Here is an 18,043-nt window from a genome sequence, read left to right on the forward strand (position 1 = left end):
AAGCTGATTTCATCTCTCCTTGTCCTCCCAGACTCTCCCAGGCCTTCTTCCACTAACCAGAAATCACATCCAGATGCACAGGGTCGCTGAGACTGGAGTAGGCAGTCTGGCACCTGTAGTATCCGCTGCTAGCGCTCCTGGCCTTAAAGCTGAAGCTGGGCTGGTTCTCGGTCCAGGTGAAGTTCCCATTATGGAACCACTGGGTGGTGTTGTTCTCAGGGTCATGGTCGCCCTGGCACGTCAGTGTCACAGAATCCTCCTGGAGCACATTGATCCATGCAGGCTGAAGCTTCACCTCAGCCTTTGGGAGAACTGCTAAGGGGCAGAGAGAAGAGGCAGCATGAGGAAAGGGGACCCCCTAGGGCCCAAGTAGACCCCAAATGTCGGATAATGGGAAACTGTGGCCCTGCTGGAGACATCAGGAGAGGAACCCAACCAGAACTGTTCTGCAACTGAAGGCAATTCCTCCAACTCATATAGCCCACCCAGGGGCCCCAAGAAGCCAAGTTCTCCCAGGGAGCTTGTCTGCTCCTCAGGCAGAATAAGAAGGAAGGGAATAGGAGAGGGGGCAAGGCAGGCACATTACAAATACAAGTACACCTGACCAAAGGATGTCTAACCGGTTCCTTCTTTCTCTCCATCTCTCTGTCTCGTCTCTCTCTCTGTTCCTCTCTTTCTCTCTCACACACATGCACTACACATACATCTTTTTGGGGAATCACTTTTCTCTCCTGTAAATTGAGGTATTTGGACATTAGTAGATAAACGCTCTCCACAGGTGGATGAAGACAAGTGGGGACATCTGGTGGAGGTGCCAGGCTGAGAGTCAGATGTCATGTTTCTGTTCTAACCTATTCTATTCCTTTACCTTAGAATAGACCTGTCCTGACACCCAAGCACAGAAGGGCCTCCGTGGTCTCAGTAGAATGAGAAAGGGAGAGAAAGACTGGAAAGCCAGTCCAGGGAAATCCCGACTTCAGTGCCGCAGGGAGAGCCCCATCCCCCTAACTAGTCCTGGGAAGTAGAGAGTTTAGTGGTGCAGAGAAAGAGGTGCTCAGCAGAGTTCACACAACCACACTGCAACCAATGGTATCTCCTCCTGTTAATGCCCAGGGATATAGGCCCTAAAGCCCTCAGATATATGAAAAGTACAGGATTTATCAAAACATGAGTATAACCTTAGCATGATTTTGCATGCAGCTGCAATTAATTTTTTGTTGTTGTTGTTAGTCTTTTTGCCTTTTCTAGGGCTGCTCCCGCAGCATATGGAGGTTCCCAGGCCAGAGGTCGAATCGGAGCTGTAGTCACCAGCCTACGCCAGAGCCACAGCAACGTGGGATCTGAGCCGCGTCTGCAACCTGCACCACAGCTCCCTGCAACGCCAGATCCTTAACCCACTGAGCAAGGCCAGGGATGGAACCCGCAACCTCATGGTTCCTAGTCATTAACCACTGCGCCATGACGGGAACTCCAGCTACTACTAAATTTGCCTGGGCTTGTGAATTAGTATGGAGAGAGGAAGGCGATTGAAGTAGAAAGCAGTTCTTTTCTGTGACAGTATCTGTGAGGTCTCCTTGTTAACAGAACCAGAAGGCTGAAGCACCTGTACACAGTGCTGCCCTTCCTCCACTTCCCTGGGAGGAAGGAGAAAGGGACAAGGCATCTTGGGGGAGCAATTACTCTTTCCTGGCTCTGCCTAGGTCTGGGGTTGCTGCTGCATGCAGACAGAGCATCTCCAGACAGGGTGCTGGGAGCAGAGCAAGGGGGTAGCTGTGGGGAAAGAGGATGTGAGTGGAGCACTTACCATGTGTCCCAGGAACAGGAGCTGTAAGAGAGAAAGCAAAGATCAGCCTGGTGTTTGGATTCGTTGATTCATGGTTATAAATAATCACCTCCTTGCCTTTCTCCTTAACTCTCCTGTCCTTCTCTGGCTGCAATCCATTCACCTGTGTTGTCTGTCACCTTTACTTCTTCAGCTATGTGTTAATGAAATTTCCACACAGAGACTGGATTCATATCTGTAAATTTACTGTCTCCATATTCAAAAGGACACTAAACTGCCATTCTGATGCTTTTCTCTAGTAAATTTGCTCTGAGGCTCTTGTAGTGACACTTGGTTTTTTCCTCACACCTCAAACTTTCCCATCTTCTGCCTTCAGTCCCCTCTCATTCAAAGCTAATGTCCTCCTTTATCCTCACAGAGAAAACAAAAGCAGTTAGACAGAAGGTCTCACGTCTTCCCCCAACTAAACCCTCTAACCTATTTGTGTCTCTACCCATCTTCCTTTCTTGGTTTTCACTGGGACAATATCTTTCCTTCTATCTGTGGTCAGGCTCTATCCTGTGTCACCTTCCCTTTCACCCTCTCAAGGATTTCCCTCTCTCTGTTATTTCCTTTTGCTTCTGCTTCACCCATTTCTCCTTCTTAGCTGGATCTTTCCTACCAAAATAATTATATTCCAGGATCTTTCATTAAAGGGAAAAAAAAACACATACTTGGTCCCACATACAATTCCAAAATTATTTCTCTGCTCCCTTTCCCAGCCTGATTTCTCAGTTCTTTTTCTACATAGGCTGTCCTGATTCCTTCTCCTTCCAATCACTCTTTCATTCTCTGCAATTTGAACTCTACCCTCACCAGTTCACTAAAATTTTTCTTGTCAAAATCGCCAATGACTTTTCTGTTGTCAAATCAAGTGGACATAACCTATCATCTCTCCCAGGTTCCCCGATAAAAGTGTATATCTCCACCATCTACCCAGGTAATCATGCCTGAAAACTGCAAGTATTTTTATTCCTCTCTCTCTCCCAAACTCCTTCTGCCTTTGCATCAATAAGTTGTGTTCTGCTTCCAATTAGTTCTTGAATGCATCAACTTCACTCCATGTCCACACTACTATTTTATTTTATTGTATTTTATCCTATTTTAATGGCCACGCCCACTACATATGGAAGTTCCCAGGCCAGGGATCAAATCCAGCAATTCCGAATCCTTAACTCACTATGCCAGGCCTAGATTGAATCCACACTACCACAGAGGTAATGCCAGATCCTTAACCTACCAGATCCTGTACCACAGCAGGAACTGTCATACTGCTTTGTCACCACAAGCTTTCTTCCATCTCCTAATTTGTCTCTTCCCTTCTTTTGTTCACCCTGCAATTCATTCCCCATGGAGAAGCTAGCGGGTTTTGTTTGTTTGTTTGTCTTTTTGTCTTTCTAGGGCCAGACTCGCAGCACATGGAGGTTCCCAGGCTAAGGATGTAATTGGAGCTGTAGCTGCCGGCCTACAGCCATAGCCACAGCAATGCCAGATCTGAGCTGCATCTGTGACCTACACCACAGCTCACGGCAACGCCAGATCCTTAACCCGCTGATCGAGGCCAGGTATCGAAACCGCAACCTCATGGTTCCTAGTTGGATTCGTTTCCGCTGTGCCATGAGGGGAACTCCTAGAGTTATTTTTAAAATAACAAATCAGGAGTTCCCATTATGGCTTAGTGGAAATGAACCTGACTCGTATCCATGAGGATGCAGGTTCAATCCCTGGCCCTGCTCAGTGGATAAAGGATCCAGTGTTGCCGTGAGCTGTGGTATAGGTCACAGACACACCTCAGATTCTGTGTTGCTGTGGGCCAGCAGCTGTGGCTCTGATTTGACCCCTAGCCCAGGAACTTCCATATGCCATACATGCAGCTGGCCCTAAAAAGAAAAAATAAAATAAAATAAAAAATTTTTAATAAAATTTTTAAAAATCAGGTAATATCATATCCCTGCATACAAGCCTTCAATATTCTTCCTTTGCTTTTAAAATAAAATGTAAATATTTACCAGGCCACACCTGACAGGACAAGGAGCAAGGGCTCACCTCTCCAGCCTCATCTCAAACCCCACTTTCCCTTCTCATTTAGCCCCAATAACACCAGCCCTCTTGAAATTCTTCAAACTTGGGGCTTTTCTGTGTGCTGATCTCTCTACTCCAAACCTCCTTCCTTTGTATCTTCAAATCGCTTAATCCTTATCATCTGAGTCACTTCCTCAGAAAATTCTTTCCATATCATCCTGTTTGTGTAGGCAGTTCTCTCATCTCCTCCACAACAACTGTTCTTATCAGAATATCCTGTTTACATCTTCGGAGCCATTTTCCAACTTATATTTATATTTGTTTTTGTGTTGCTTAAATCCCTCAGTAGAAGGTAAGCTCAAAGAGGGCAATAGCCGTGTTAATTTTATTTGCCAGCGCTCTGGAAATCATTCATTGAGTCCATCCAGGTGGGAGATAGGAGAGCCCAAAGTTGTGTTGACAATAGAAAGTGAAGACGAGGAGTTCCCTTCGTGGATCAGAGGGTAACAAACCTGACTAGGATCCATGAGGATGCAGATTCAATCCCTGACCTCACTCAGTGGGTTAAGGATCTGGCATTGCTGTGAGCTGTGGTGTAGGTCGAAGACGTGGCTCGGATCCCGCGTTGCTGGGGCTGTGGCTGTGGTCGGCAGTTGTAGCTCCAATTCGACCCCTATCCTGGGAAACTCCATATGCTGCGAGCAAAAAAAAAAAAAAAAAAAAAAAGAGAGAGAAGAAAAAAGAAAGAAAGAAAGTGAAGATGAGATAATGGAAAAAATAAAAATCATTTTTAAAAAGTGAAAATGACATGGGCATGAGAGAAATTTAAGAGGCAGAGAGAACGTGGCACTTGATGAGATGTGGGGATGATATAAACAGCTGACTAGGAAAAAGGTTGATTGTGGTCACACAAATGTAAATGTAGGAAGGACAAGAACATTTTCGAGAGAAAGATGACAGTTAGATTATAAATACGTTGTGTTCCTGAGGCGACAAAGCAATTCGGAAGTTTCCAACCAACAGGTAGAAATATGAAATTGTACTTGACACAAATAAGAAAGATGGGTTTGGAAATTACTGACATAGAAGTCATAGCTAAAAACCAGAATGTGTAGGATTGACAGCATGACAGTGTGGGGAACGGGTAAAGTAGAGACCAAGAGGAGAAGGAAGAAAATAGTTAAGAGTCCAGAAAAGTAAAGTCAACTTCCATTCATTCCTTCCACATTCAAGAAATATTTATGAATATTAAACAGCTTTACACTCAGTGTAGTCACTGTGAGGGAGACAAAGACCGTGTGCTCTAGGTCAGGAAGGCTGTCTCTCCTGTTTACAGATAAATCCCCAAGACCTAGAACTGAGCCTGCACATGGCATTTATTTGATGTTTGAACAAGGAAGTTTGTGGAATCTTTGAAAAGCAGAGAGTTCAGAGTATACACTGCCTGGCTCTAAAGGAAAATCCACTCGGAAGAGTAGAATTGGAGCTTTATTAAGCACTGGAGACACTGAAGGTATGTATGGAGGGCAGGGACTCCTCCAGAGCTGTAGTTGAAGAAGTCATGACCTCAGGATGCAGCATGGATTCAGGCAAAAGGACACTAGGAGCAGTCAAGAGTGGATCAGGAGGGAGTTCCCATTGTGGCACAGTGGTTAATGAATCTGACTAGGAACCATGAGGTTGCAGGTTTGATCCCTGGCCTTGCTCAGTGGGTTAAGGATCTGGCATTGCCGTGAGCTGTGGTGTAGGTTGCAGACGCAGCTCAGATCCCGTGTTGCTGTGGCTCTGGCGTAGGCTGGTGGCTGCAGCTCTGATTCGACCCCTAGCCTGGGAACCTCCATATGCTGCGGGAGCAGCCCTAGAAAAGGCAAAAAGACTAAAAAAAAAAAAAAAGAGTGGATCAGGAGGTACTGTGAAAATTGAGTTACTGAGCAATGAAGACCAAAACAAGGCAAGGTGCGGCAGATAAGGATCAAAAAGATGGAGTAAATCCTTGCTGACTTAGCAAAATGGCAAATGGAGGAAAATACCAAAGTCTCTCCCAGGAGTCTTGTCTAGGCATCACACTGGTATCACCCAGGCAGAGGTAGGGAAGCATACCACCTCTCCAAGTCTGAGCTTCTCAAAAAGGCTTTGCTGGCTTTCTCCTTGATCAGTGACAGGACCTATCCCCATATCTGGGCAGTACAAGGAACATGCCTGCTCCTCTGGTCACACAGTTGATGATTCTAGAATTGCCTGGTGTTTACATTCTCTGAGCCCCATTCCCTGGATAACCGAGACCCTCTTATGCTTTTTCCCAGGGGAAATTCCTTACACCTAAAGAGAGAAGTTGCCTGAAGTGGTGTCAGGGGCACAGAGAATGGCCACTGCACCCCACCACAGTGTATCTTCCCTCCACCTGCTATTTGCATAAGACAGCATTAGCCTTCCCACCTAAGATTTGGTCCCAGTGAAACACACAAAAAAAAGGAAGGTAAACACCTTGGCCCCTCATTAGTCCTTCAAGTCTATGACACTAGACTTTCCTCAGAGCTGGCTCTGCTGTGCAGGGTGGCAGAGCACCAAGGACATGTGAACCCAGTGAGATTGGGCAAAAGACTTAAAAAGAGATTGGCAAAAAACCCCTCCTGATTCTGCCAATTTCACAATTTGCCAAAGCCAGCGGGGTGGTCAGAATTTGATTTCCATCAGCCTGCCCTCACCCTCCTGACTTTTCTGACGTGCTTCCCATGCCCCCCAACCCCTCAACCTTGCCCAAGCTCAGCCCCAACCGAGGTGGCAGCAGCTGAGTTAGAAAAGCACACCTGCCTCTGCTCCTGCTCCACCGTCCCTCCTGGGGACTCTCACTCACCCAGGAATAGCAGAGCTGTCCACAGGAGCATGTGGCCCAAAGGACGGCAGGGCATGCAACCAGCCCAGTCACTCCTGGCAGCGGGGAGGGCTAGGGACGAGGGGATCCCCATCACCTCCTGGAGTACGCAGGTTGCCTCTGGCAGCGCCAGCACAGGACAGGCTTCTCTCAAGGCTCGACAGATTCCACCCCAGAGGACAGACAAATTCTGGAGAGCAAAAGAGGAAGTGAAAAGAAATGTTTTCTCATTAGCTCCTCCCCTCCACCCTCTTTCATCTCAACTGTCTCCTCCCAGAAGATTCAGGGCTTCCCAGAATGGATGTTCCTCAGTCCCACTCCAAATTCACAGAAAATGTAGAAATTGGGAAACAACTCCTCTTCCTCTGGGGCCTCAGCTGGGCTCAGCCTCTGGGAGAAAGAGGGGACTAGTTACCCAAACTCAGCTCACAACCTCCTGTCTGTCTCTGTCTCTTTAGAAAAGGCGATGGAGGAGAGTGAGCCCCCAGTCTTTCCGTACTTCTAGATTCATTCAGAGGCCTAGACACCTGCATCAGATTCCTTCTGAGGCTGAGCTTGGCGGCTTGAGATCACCCACCATCATCATTTGATTTTCTATATTATCATAATCCCGACTCTGTTTTGGATTGTGGAACAAGGACAAAGAGGCGTGTCAGTGTGACAGTAGGATGGTCACACTAACCCTCTTTATTCCCTTTGTCATTCATCCTTTTACGCATTCCTCTGACACATCTCTCTCTCTTTTTTTTTTTTAAGCCACCCCTGCAGCAAATGGAAGTTCCCAGGCCAGGGATCGAAATGGAGCTGCAGATGCAACCTATGCCAGAGCCACAGTAACACCAGATCTGAGCTGCCCTGGTAAACTACGCTGTAGCTTGCAGCAATGCCAGATCCTCAACCCATGAGCAAGGCCAGGGAGCAAACCTTCATCCTCACAGAGACAACATCAAGTCCTCAAACCTACTGAGCCACAATCAGAACTCCTAACAGGTATCTTTTGAGCAACAGTTTGTGCCCTGGTTCTTTATCTTTGTCACCCTCATTCCCATCACAGTTTTATCCTTACAGCATAGTGAAAGAGCAGGGCTTTGGAGCTGTACATGTCTTATTTTGGTTTTTGGTTTGGGTTTTCTTTTTGCTACAACCATGGCATGTGGAAGTTTCTAGGTCAGGTACTGAACTCATACAATAGCAGCGACTCCAGCATGGCAGTAACCTGCCACGGGGGAATCCCTATGTAAGACTAATTTTGAATAATATTTTCTCAGAACTACAGATTCCTCATTTGCATAAATGAAGATTATCATGCCTATCCTTCAAGCAGGATTTCTCAGCCTCAGTGCTATTGACATTTGGGGCCAGTTAATTCTTATTGTGAGGACCTGTCCTATACATTGTAGGATGTTTAGCCACATCTCTGGCCTCTACCCCCTGGATGCCAGGGGCACCACTAGTTGTGAAAATAAAAACACTTCTGGAGTTCCCGTCGTGGCGCAGTGGTTAACGAATCCGACTAGGAACCATGAGGTTGCGGGTTCGGTCCCTGCCCTTGCTCAGTGGGTTAACGATCCGGCGTTGCCGTGAGCTGTGGTGTAGGTTGCAGACGCGGCTCGGATCCCGTGTTGCTGTGGCTCTGGCATAGGCCAGTGGCTACAGCTCCGATTCGACCCCTAGCCCGGGAACCTCCATATGCTGTGGGAGCGGCCCAAAGAAATAGCAAAAAAAAAAAAAAAGAAAAAAAAGAAAAGCACTTCTAAACATCGGCAAATATTCTCTTGGGGGCAATACTGCGTCTGGTTGAGATCCACTGCACTCAAGATATTTGAAAATTTAAAAAGAACCTGTAAGCTAGCAAAGTGCCTTGTGTATTGGAGGTATCTAATGAATGCTAGTTACCCTGTTTACTTGCTGTGATCATCCTCATCACCATTTGTTCCCTCTCAACATCTTCGGAACATGACATGCTCTTTGATGTCTCTTGGTGCTCTGTGCTAAGGCCTCTCTTCCAAATGCTCTCTCTGGAACCAAGCTGTAATAGTCAAGGAAATGGCCTTGTAAAACCTGCTCTCATATTCTGTGGTCTTCAGAAACCTCCATGGCTTCACCCCCTTGACCAAGGCTTTTACCACTGGCTTCATCCTTCCCCATCCTCCTGCCCCTAATTTACTTCCAGGGCTTATCTGATTTTTAGGTGAAAAAAATTTCTTTATCAGTGACAAGGCTCCAACAAAATGACATCAACACTTTAGAACTTAATTTATATAATGAGACCCACAAAATTGGAGCCACCTAAGTAGACCAGCCCTTACCATAAATTTAAACATAAGTCAGTCTGCACTTACAGGAAACTTCTTTTGAGGAACCTAACATACACCAATCACAGTCTTCCAATTCAGCTTTAGCCAGTTTACCTTACCCTAGAAACTACAGCCTGCTAGCCTTTTAAGGAAATTCCCCACCTCCTACCCAATCATGTTCTGTTTCCACATTGCTTCTTCTAAAGAGCCATAAGGCTTGGTCTTGCCCAGATCCCTTGGGAAGAGTTCTCCACTGCTTATAAGGAACTTTATACACCCAATCCACAGCTTGTCTTCTCTTGAATAAAGGATATCAAATTTGTAACTGAATTGGTTCAGTTTTTTCATTGAACAGATCAGGCATATCTCATTTTATTGTGCTTGCTTTATTGCGCTTTGCAGATATTGCATTTTTTTTTTTTACAAATTGAAGGTTTGTGGCAATCCCGGCTGAGTCTATCACTGTCACTTTTTCCAATGCATTTGGCTCACTTTGTGTCTCTGTGTCATATGTTGGCAATTCTCACAATATTTCAAATTTTTCCTTCCTATTATATGTGTTACGATGTTTTGTGATCAGTGATCTTTGATGTTACCATGGAAATTGGCCCTTTTTAGCTATAATGTCTTCTTAAATGAAGATATATATGTTATTTTATAGACATAATGTTATTGCACACTTCATAGACTATAGTATAGTGTAAACATAACTTTTATATGCACTGGGAAACCAAAATTTGTGTGACTCATTTTATTGCAATATTTGCTTTATTTCAGTGGTCTGGAACCAAACCCGAGATCTCCCTGATGTATGCCTATAATGTCATGAAGTGTGATATGAAAACAGCTACTGAAGATTGCAAGGTTGACTCCTAAGCAAAGGTAAAGATTCCTATGGAACCACTTCAGTTTTCTGCCTCTCTAGCTACTCTCCATGATCTCCAATAAATGTCTCTTACATTGAGTTCCACCTATTTCCCATTTTGAGCACAAGTTCATTCGTTCTAATCCTTGTAGTTTGAAAATGGGGGTGCGAAAGGCTCCAGTTGTTGTTGTTGTTGTTGTTGTTTGCTTTTTAGGGCTGCACCTGCAGCATATGAAATTTCCCAGGCTAGGAGCAAATCAGAGCTACATATGCTGGCCTACATCACGGCCACAGCAACACCAGACCTGAGCCACATCTGTGACCTATACCATAGCTCATGGAAATGCCGGATCCTTTAACCCACTGAGCAAGGCCATGGATCAAACCCATGTCCTCATGAAGGTTAGTCGGGCTTGTTGCTGCTGAGCCACAATGGAGCAACAACTGGGAACCCCCAGATTTTTGACAATGTGGAAAACTGAAGTATGACAGACTCCAGATATTTCGTAGTGAGACGTAGGGGGCCACAACATCTGAGTGGGTGCCCAATCTCATCTCCAATGCAAACACCTTCAGAAGGTATTGACAGATCTCTGGAACAGAACCCGGCTAGCCAGAAACAGTAAACCTGGTTAGCCAGAAACAGTAAACCTGGTTGAACTAGAGGAAAATACATAAACAAGGGAAAATAATAGGTGTCCCTCAATCAGAAGAAAACATGATGGCAGCCATTAGGAAACTCACAATGCTTGAGGTAAGTCCATGGCCTAAACTGCTGGACAGGTTGGAAAAATTAATTAAGACAATAGATTTGGACTATTTTGGCCAAAAGCACATCAAAATATGTGTAGGCACAAATCCAACTATTGAAAGCCATCAGTACATCTGCCACTGTAAAGAAATACTCTCATGAAAGGAATAAAGGTCTGCTGTGAATGGGAGTCTCTGAAACCAGAGCAGCAAAAGTGGTGAGCACAGATCAAGCACTTAAAAAGCTGTTAGAGCCCTCATCGCCTCACTCTCAGACTCCTGGGCTAGGATAAATTGGTCAAGGAATGGGTGAGATCAACAGCAGGTCACATGACACCCTCAAGAAAATTTCCATGTAACCAGATACACTGTTAAATACCACATAACCCCCAATCCAGTGGTATATCCCTATTAGGATCTGAGAGATCCAAAGCTTAGCTACAGAAATGGACCCCTCAAATTTCAAAGAACTAAGCATGCCACCTTCTGGCACACATGCCTATTTTATATCTGAAGAATGCAGTCCAAAAAACCATAGATATCTACAAAAAACAGCATCATCTTACTAAAACAACCTGGAATTACAATGGCCATTATAGGGAATCTTCCACTTACACAAGATCATTCCTTTAAGAGTGCACCTGAGGAGTTCCCGCCATGGCTCAGCGGCAACAAATCTGACAAGTATCTATATACTCAGACGGAAAGAAAATATTCCAAAGACAAACTGCCACACATCTAAAACATAGACTTCTTTTGATTTGTATCTTAAAGAACTTCTCCCTGGTATGAAGAAGCAAACTTGGAGTTCCCATGGTGGTGCAGTGGTAAAGAACCCGACTAGTATCCATGAGGATTTGGGTTTGATCCCTGGCCTCGCTCAGTGGGTTAAGGATCCGGTGTTGCCCTAAGCCAAGGTGTAGTTTGCAGACGCACCTTGGATCTGGTGTTGCTGTAGCTGTGGTGTGGACCAGCAGCTACAGCTGCGATTTGACCCCTAGTCTGGGAACTTCCATGTGCCACAGGTGCAGCCCTAAAAAAGAAAAAAACCAACCAAACAAACAAAAAAAAGCAAATTGAAGATAATGTAGTTGTGTGGATGGGTCAACCGTTTGAGGTCATACAGGCTACAGTCCAATTCCTTGAGGAATTAAAAACTGTCCTTGTTTTATAGGACCAGAAATGCAGTTCTAGAAACAATTCAAAGCTCACGTATCCTTTTTACCAGTTCCAAAACTTCCTCATTCATCTCAAAAAGATCATAGGCATTGTAAAATTCTGGATTTAGAAAATAAAATTTTTTCTTGGAGGAACTTGCATTGTTTCCCTGTGACATTTCTTTGATATTCAAACTTCACACACACACACATAGATAGATAGATAGATAGATAGATAGATAGATAGATAGATAGATAGATAGATAGATAGATATTTGTCTTTTTAGGGCCCAACCAGGGTATATGGAGTCAAATTGGAGCTATAGCTGCTGGGCTACACCACAGCCACAGCAATGCTGGATCTGGCTGTGTCTGACCTGCGCACAGCTCAAGGCAACGCCGGATCCTTAACCCACTGAGCGAGGCCAGGAATCAAAACTGCGTCATCACTGATACTAGTCAGATTAGTTTCCACTGAGCCATGACAGTAACTCCAGAGAGATAATTCTTATTAAGAAGAAAAAAAAAAAAAAAGGAGGAAAGGTTATTTGGAAGACATAAATGAAAATTTTTCAGTCTTCATAAAATTAGTAAAAAACTTAAGCCATCAGAGCTTAACTTATTTCACCTTCCAGGAAAACCATTTTGATCCAACAGTTCTTTTATAAACTACTGAGTTTTGCATTATCACAGCTATTTTATTTTTTGGCCACAGTGTGCAACAGTTTGATGTGGGATATCAGTTCCCAGACCAGGAATTGAACCCAGGCCATAGGGTGAAAACACTGAGTCCTAACCACTAGATCATCAGGGAAAGCCCTCGTGGCTAAAATTTTAAAATGAAAGCTTTAAGACTTCTGTTTGCTTCTGTCTCTATGTTTATGTATGTCTACATATGGATGTTACAAATGTGTGGATTTTTTCTACCTTTGGATGGCATTGCCAAAACTGATTTGTAAAGAGCTCTGCTTAATTGGCTTAAAGAAATTTAAGAATTTATATAAATCACCTATACTCTCAGTAATACAGAAATTAACTCAAATGTTTGCCAAGGACACATGATCTAGGATAACCTCCTGTAAAACAAAGCTAGTTTAAATTTGTTGGTTTAATCCAAACAGGAGTGTCTTTAGAGTTATCAGCATTAAATATAATACTTTTAATCTACCTAGGTTTGCTAAAAACCAAATAAGCTCATGTTATCTCTGTTACAGAATTTGTGAGCAAGAAAGATAACATGATGATTAGCTGTTTAATGTCTTTTAAATTCTCAGAAGGAATCTAAACATAATTGTCAAGAACAAGTTAAAGTTTAGAAGTGAAATTTTCAACAATTATTATGTTTTGTAGTACATCTACCTAAAAAAAATAGTTTCCAATTTTTTTTGCTTACTTGAATCCTAAAGTTACACCAAGATAAGTAAAATGGTGACTATCCACTGAATATCTAGATCATTTCCCAATAAGATAAAATACTGAAACATTAATTACTAAGCATAGGTTTATCCACTTTTGGCTTCCTTTTACAGAAGAACTAAATATATTTGGATCTCTTAGTAAACATTGTTTGTGCCACACTGAAAAAAAAATGTATTGAGGAAGAATACATTTCTAGAAATATTTGCAAATTTGCCAATCCACAGAATTCTAGTGCAACAGACAGTCCACAACTGTTTTCACTAGGAATTAAGAGATTCTTAGGTAAGAACTATAATTAATATATGTAATTAAAATTACCAGAAATAATAAGGGAAACATCACTATGCAAGATGTGGAAATGTGGGGTTTTTGTTGTTGTTTGTTTGTCTTTTTTTTTTTTTTTTTTGTCTTATTAAGGCCGCACCTGAGGCATATGGAGGTTCCCAGGCTAGGGGTCCAACCCGAGCTGCAGCTGCCAGCCTACACCACAGCCACAGCAACACCAGATCCGAGCCATGTCTGCCACCCACACCACAGCTCACAGCAACGCCAGATCCCCAGCCCACTGAGCAAGGCCAGGGATTGAACCCACAACCCCGTGGTTCGTAGTCGGATTTGTCTCCGCCGTGCCACGACGGGAACTCTGAGAGATGTGTTTTTGTTAAGGAACAAAAGAGAGTAATTTTGTCCTAAAATAAAAAGATTATCCAGAATGAGAAAGAAAGGGGGAAAAAAAAGACAAAACTAGAATTGATATAAAAAGTTGTGGGAGTTCCTGCCGTGGCGCAGTGGTTAACGAATCCAACTAGGAACCATGAGGTTGCGGGTTCGGTCCCTGCCCTTGCTCAGTGGGTTAACGATCCGGCGTTGCCGTGAGCTGTGGTGTAGGTTGCAGACTTGGCTCAGATCCCACGTTGCTGTGGCTCTGGCGTAGGCTGGTGGCTACAGCTCCGATTCAACCCCTAGCCTGGGAACCTCCATATGCCACTGGAGCGGCCCAAGAAATAGCAACAATAACAACAACAACAACAACAAAGACAAAAAAAGCCAAAAAAAAAAAAAGTTGTGGAATATTTGTGGAAAAATATTCCTTGGAAAGAAATTTGGAATATGGTCAAGCTGGAACGTATGGCTAAGATTGAAATGCATTTATTTAAGTTTTGGAATTTTTTAAATGAATTTTAATAGCAAAAATACTCTGGGGCAAAAGTAGAATTGGTTTTCTGTCTTTTAAAAGAGCAAAGTTTTATTAGACTATTGGTCTGCTCTTGACAAATGTTCGTGAAAGTTTAATATTATTATTTTTTAATTTTTCAGGTAATCTACCAGGAAAGCAAATATTTTATGCCTTACCAGAATAATTTCCTGTGCTTCATGTTAACAAATGTCTTTGCTAAGTCATTGATTACTTAAGAAAATTCAGTCTTCTCAATATTGAAAGAACTAAGCCTTGGTCACAAATATGTAGCCTTCTGCATTTGTCTTTAAAATATTTTTTTGTCACTTAGTTAAATAGATAATTAAGTACTGTTTCATAATCTCTGTGATCCTAGTCAAGTGTTCAAACCTTTTCTCATTTTCACAATTCCCCAAATCAAATTATAAATGCAGCATTTTTTACCCTCAATGTAAAAACTGGGATTTTTATTAGAGCACCCCTAGAAATTTCAAAGGCTTTTTCTCTAATTGTAAAGGAGAGATGTTAAATTAATTAGGTTTATTTGGCATATTAAATTACATGGGCAACATTGGCAAATAGGAAGTGATGATAAACCTTAAGTTATATATGTGTGGATGTATGTTACTGATATAGGTATTCCAGAAATTGTTTAAAGATCCTAGAATTTTGTCAACACTCTCATTGTTGAATTATTATCTTAGTTTATTGTATGCCACAGAATTAACTACATTTCCTTATGAAATGAACTCTCATCAGATTTTTATCATGAGCATCTTTAATTTTTTTCACTAGCAGACATTTATTATTTTACTCTAACGCTTTTGCAAAAGTGAGACTCATGGAAAGGACTCTACCAAGAATTCTTGACCACTGACCCCTGTAGGCCAATAACAAGTTATTGAAACTTGCATGTATATTTCACAGCTTAAAAAGACTCCACCTGACATCTGGTCCTGAACAAACACTCGAAATCAAGCTTACTTGAATGAGAAGCTACTGACATCATGAAGTAGAATGCTTCCACCAGAGAACAAGAATCCCAGTCCCACTCTGTTCATGAAGCAGCTTCTCCCTTTTGTACCTGCTTCATCATTCTTTCTCTTTCTGTCATTTATACAGATAATGCTATTATCTATATTTCTGGGGCCCTTGCAAAGGGGGAGACCTATTTGATTAGTGGGTTTGCCACCAAAGACCCCCACAAGGTCTAGGATGCTGGTGATCCTGCAGTTCTGCCTGTTACAAACTTCTCCCTGATTTCCAATGCCTCTTTCTCTGGACTAAATTAAACCCCCTCTCTATCCTGTCAGATTCCTAAACCTCACCCTGCAAATCAATTTCCCTGCCTCCAGTTAACAACAAATAGAGAGGGAAATCAGAACAATATTCTCTGTGCAGTCTACAGACCCTTAAATCTTAAATCATAAGTCATCTGATTTCCAGAGCTTTAAGCTTTCCAATTTTGAGCCTTGGCTTATCACTCTGCACTCCCATTCCAATATTCTCCACCACAGATATACCATCTGTGCTCTTCCTGGATTCATCTTTATCTGTGGACAATTAGTGTCCCCTCCAGTATAGGAAGCTCAAATTTATTTATTTATTTTTTAATCTTTTGTCTTTTTAGGGCCACACTGCAGCATAGGGAGGTTCCCAGGCTAGGGATCTAATCGGAGCTACAGCTGCTGGCCTACACCAGAGCCACAGCAATGCCAGATCCAAGGCGCATCTGTGACCTATACCACAGCTCATGGCAGCACCAGATCCTTAACCCACTGAGCGGGGCCAGGAATCGAACCCACAACCTCATGGTCCCTAGTCAGATTCATTTCTGCTGTGCCATGATGGGAGCTTGGGGTTAATAGATGCAGACTATTGCCTGCTGTGTAGCACTAGGAACTGTGTCTAGTCACTTATGATGGAGCATGATAATGTGAGAAAAAAGAATGTATACATGTATGTGTAACTGGGTCACCATGCTGTACAGTAGAAAAAAAATAATGTATTGGGGAAATTAAAAAAAAAGCCAAGGTACTGGACTAGATCAACCAGGTATGTACAAACGCCTTAAAACAGTGCCTGGTACATTAAAAGTTATCAATTAAAAAAAAAAAAAAAAAAGAGGGAGTTCCCATCGTGGCTCAGCAGAAATGAATCCAACTAGGAACCATGAGGTTGTAGGTCCGATCCTTGGCCTCGCTCAGTGGGTTAAGGATCCGGTGCTGCCATGAGCTGTGGTGTAGGTCGAAGATGCGGCTCAGATCCTGAGTTGCTGTGGTGTAAGACGGCAGCTGCAGCTCCAATTCAGCCCCTAGCCTGGGAACCTCATTACGCCGTGGGTGCAGCCCTTAAAAAAAAAGACAAAAAGACAAAAAAAAAAAAAAGAAAACAGCCAAATAACTGACTGAGGTTTCAATATCCTAACCTATGGAGAGAGTCAGCCCAATTACAACATCAACAGTAAGTGGTAGCTCAGAGTGGCACTAACACCTTATATTTTGATCCATGCTCTCAGAGCAACTGAATGTTTGATCACAATGAGAGGAATTGATATAGTTAATTAGTATATTGGAATTCTCCAGATGGTAGCCATTCCAGCGGCCCAGCCAAATCACAAATCTAAACCTAAGTCAGAAGTGCAGTTACAGATAACACCTGTCAAAGGAAACCCAAGATGTATCCATCAGAGTTTCCAAATTCAGCTCTAAGTCGCTTACCTTCTAGAAAATAGGACTTTCTAGACTTATAGGAAAATACTGATGTGCCAGCCAAGCCTGCTTTGTTTTCACATTGCCTCTTCTAATGCCCTATAAAACTCACTCTTGCCCAACATCCCTTGGGAAATGTGCTTCACTTTCTATAAGATACAATACTCCTGTTGCTGAAACTCAGCTTCTGTCTGCCAGTGCCGTATTGAAATACAGAGACAGAGTTTGGGGCAAAGGAGAATAAAATAGCTTTATTGCTTTGCCAGACAAAGGAGGGTCACAGCAGGCTAATGCCCTAAGGACTGTGCCCCCCATTGGAAAGAACTGTGAGGAGTTTTACAGTAAAAAGGAGAAAAGCGGGTTTTCAGATAGGAATCAGGATTGGAACAAGCAAGCATTCTTCTTTCTTTGGGGGAATATTAGTCATCAAAGCTGGAGTCAGGAGATTTTTGCATGATCCTGATGGTGGTCTTCTGGGTTACTGCCTAGAATAACAGTACTTTCGAAAAGGGCATATTGATCAGGGATTAGGACAAACTAGGAAAGTTCCTAAAAATCATCATGTGCTAATAATCTTTAACTCACAGGTGATTATGCTCAGGGTGCCTAATCTTTAGCTTTCAGGTGATTGTGCAATTAAGCCAGGGATGAAGACAAGGAAGGACTACAGGCTGTTTGGTTTTAAAAGTATTCCTTTCTAAAAGAAGCATAAGGAATACAACTTTTAGGTATATAAGATGCCTATATTATTATGTATATTCCTTAAGAGGGAACCAGGATCTTGCCCCAAGGCTGTACTATTTTTCCTTGACTGTTCCTCCCTTGTCTTTGCATCCCCTTCCTTCCCTGATCAGCAACTGTCTGAACCTGTCCTTGGGAACTCAGGGAAGACCATGATGGCTGAGTGAGACCCATTTCCTAAGAACAAGAAATGAGAGACACAGAAATGAT

The 18,043-nt window shown here is 43.0% G+C and overlaps 1 protein-coding gene across 5 annotated transcripts in view; it reads right to left on the reverse strand.

The window, feature by feature from the left end:
* The window catches only part of LOC125129413 (low affinity immunoglobulin gamma Fc region receptor II-like), an 82,458-nt gene that overhangs the window by 12,032 nt on the left and 52,383 nt on the right, over nt 1–18,043 (reverse strand). For all 5 annotated transcript variants that reach the window (XR_007135473.1, XM_047784072.1, XM_047784071.1 and 2 more), the window contains exons 2-5: nt 8,613–8,745; nt 6,699–6,906; nt 1,805–1,825; nt 58–315 (exon numbers count right to left, since the gene is read on the reverse strand). Coding sequence is in view for 4 of the 5 variants with exons in the window: in XM_047784072.1 (XP_047640028.1) it covers nt 58–315; nt 1,805–1,825; nt 6,699–6,810 (391 nt within the window). In the remaining variant the exon portion in view is untranslated. The remainder of the gene's footprint in view (nt 1–57; nt 316–1,804; nt 1,826–6,698; nt 6,907–8,612; nt 8,746–18,043) is intronic.

The sequence above is a fragment of the Phacochoerus africanus genome, chromosome 6 (assembly GCF_016906955.1).
Source record: "Phacochoerus africanus isolate WHEZ1 chromosome 6, ROS_Pafr_v1, whole genome shotgun sequence".
Taxonomy (NCBI): Eukaryota; Metazoa; Chordata; class Mammalia; order Artiodactyla; family Suidae; genus Phacochoerus; species Phacochoerus africanus.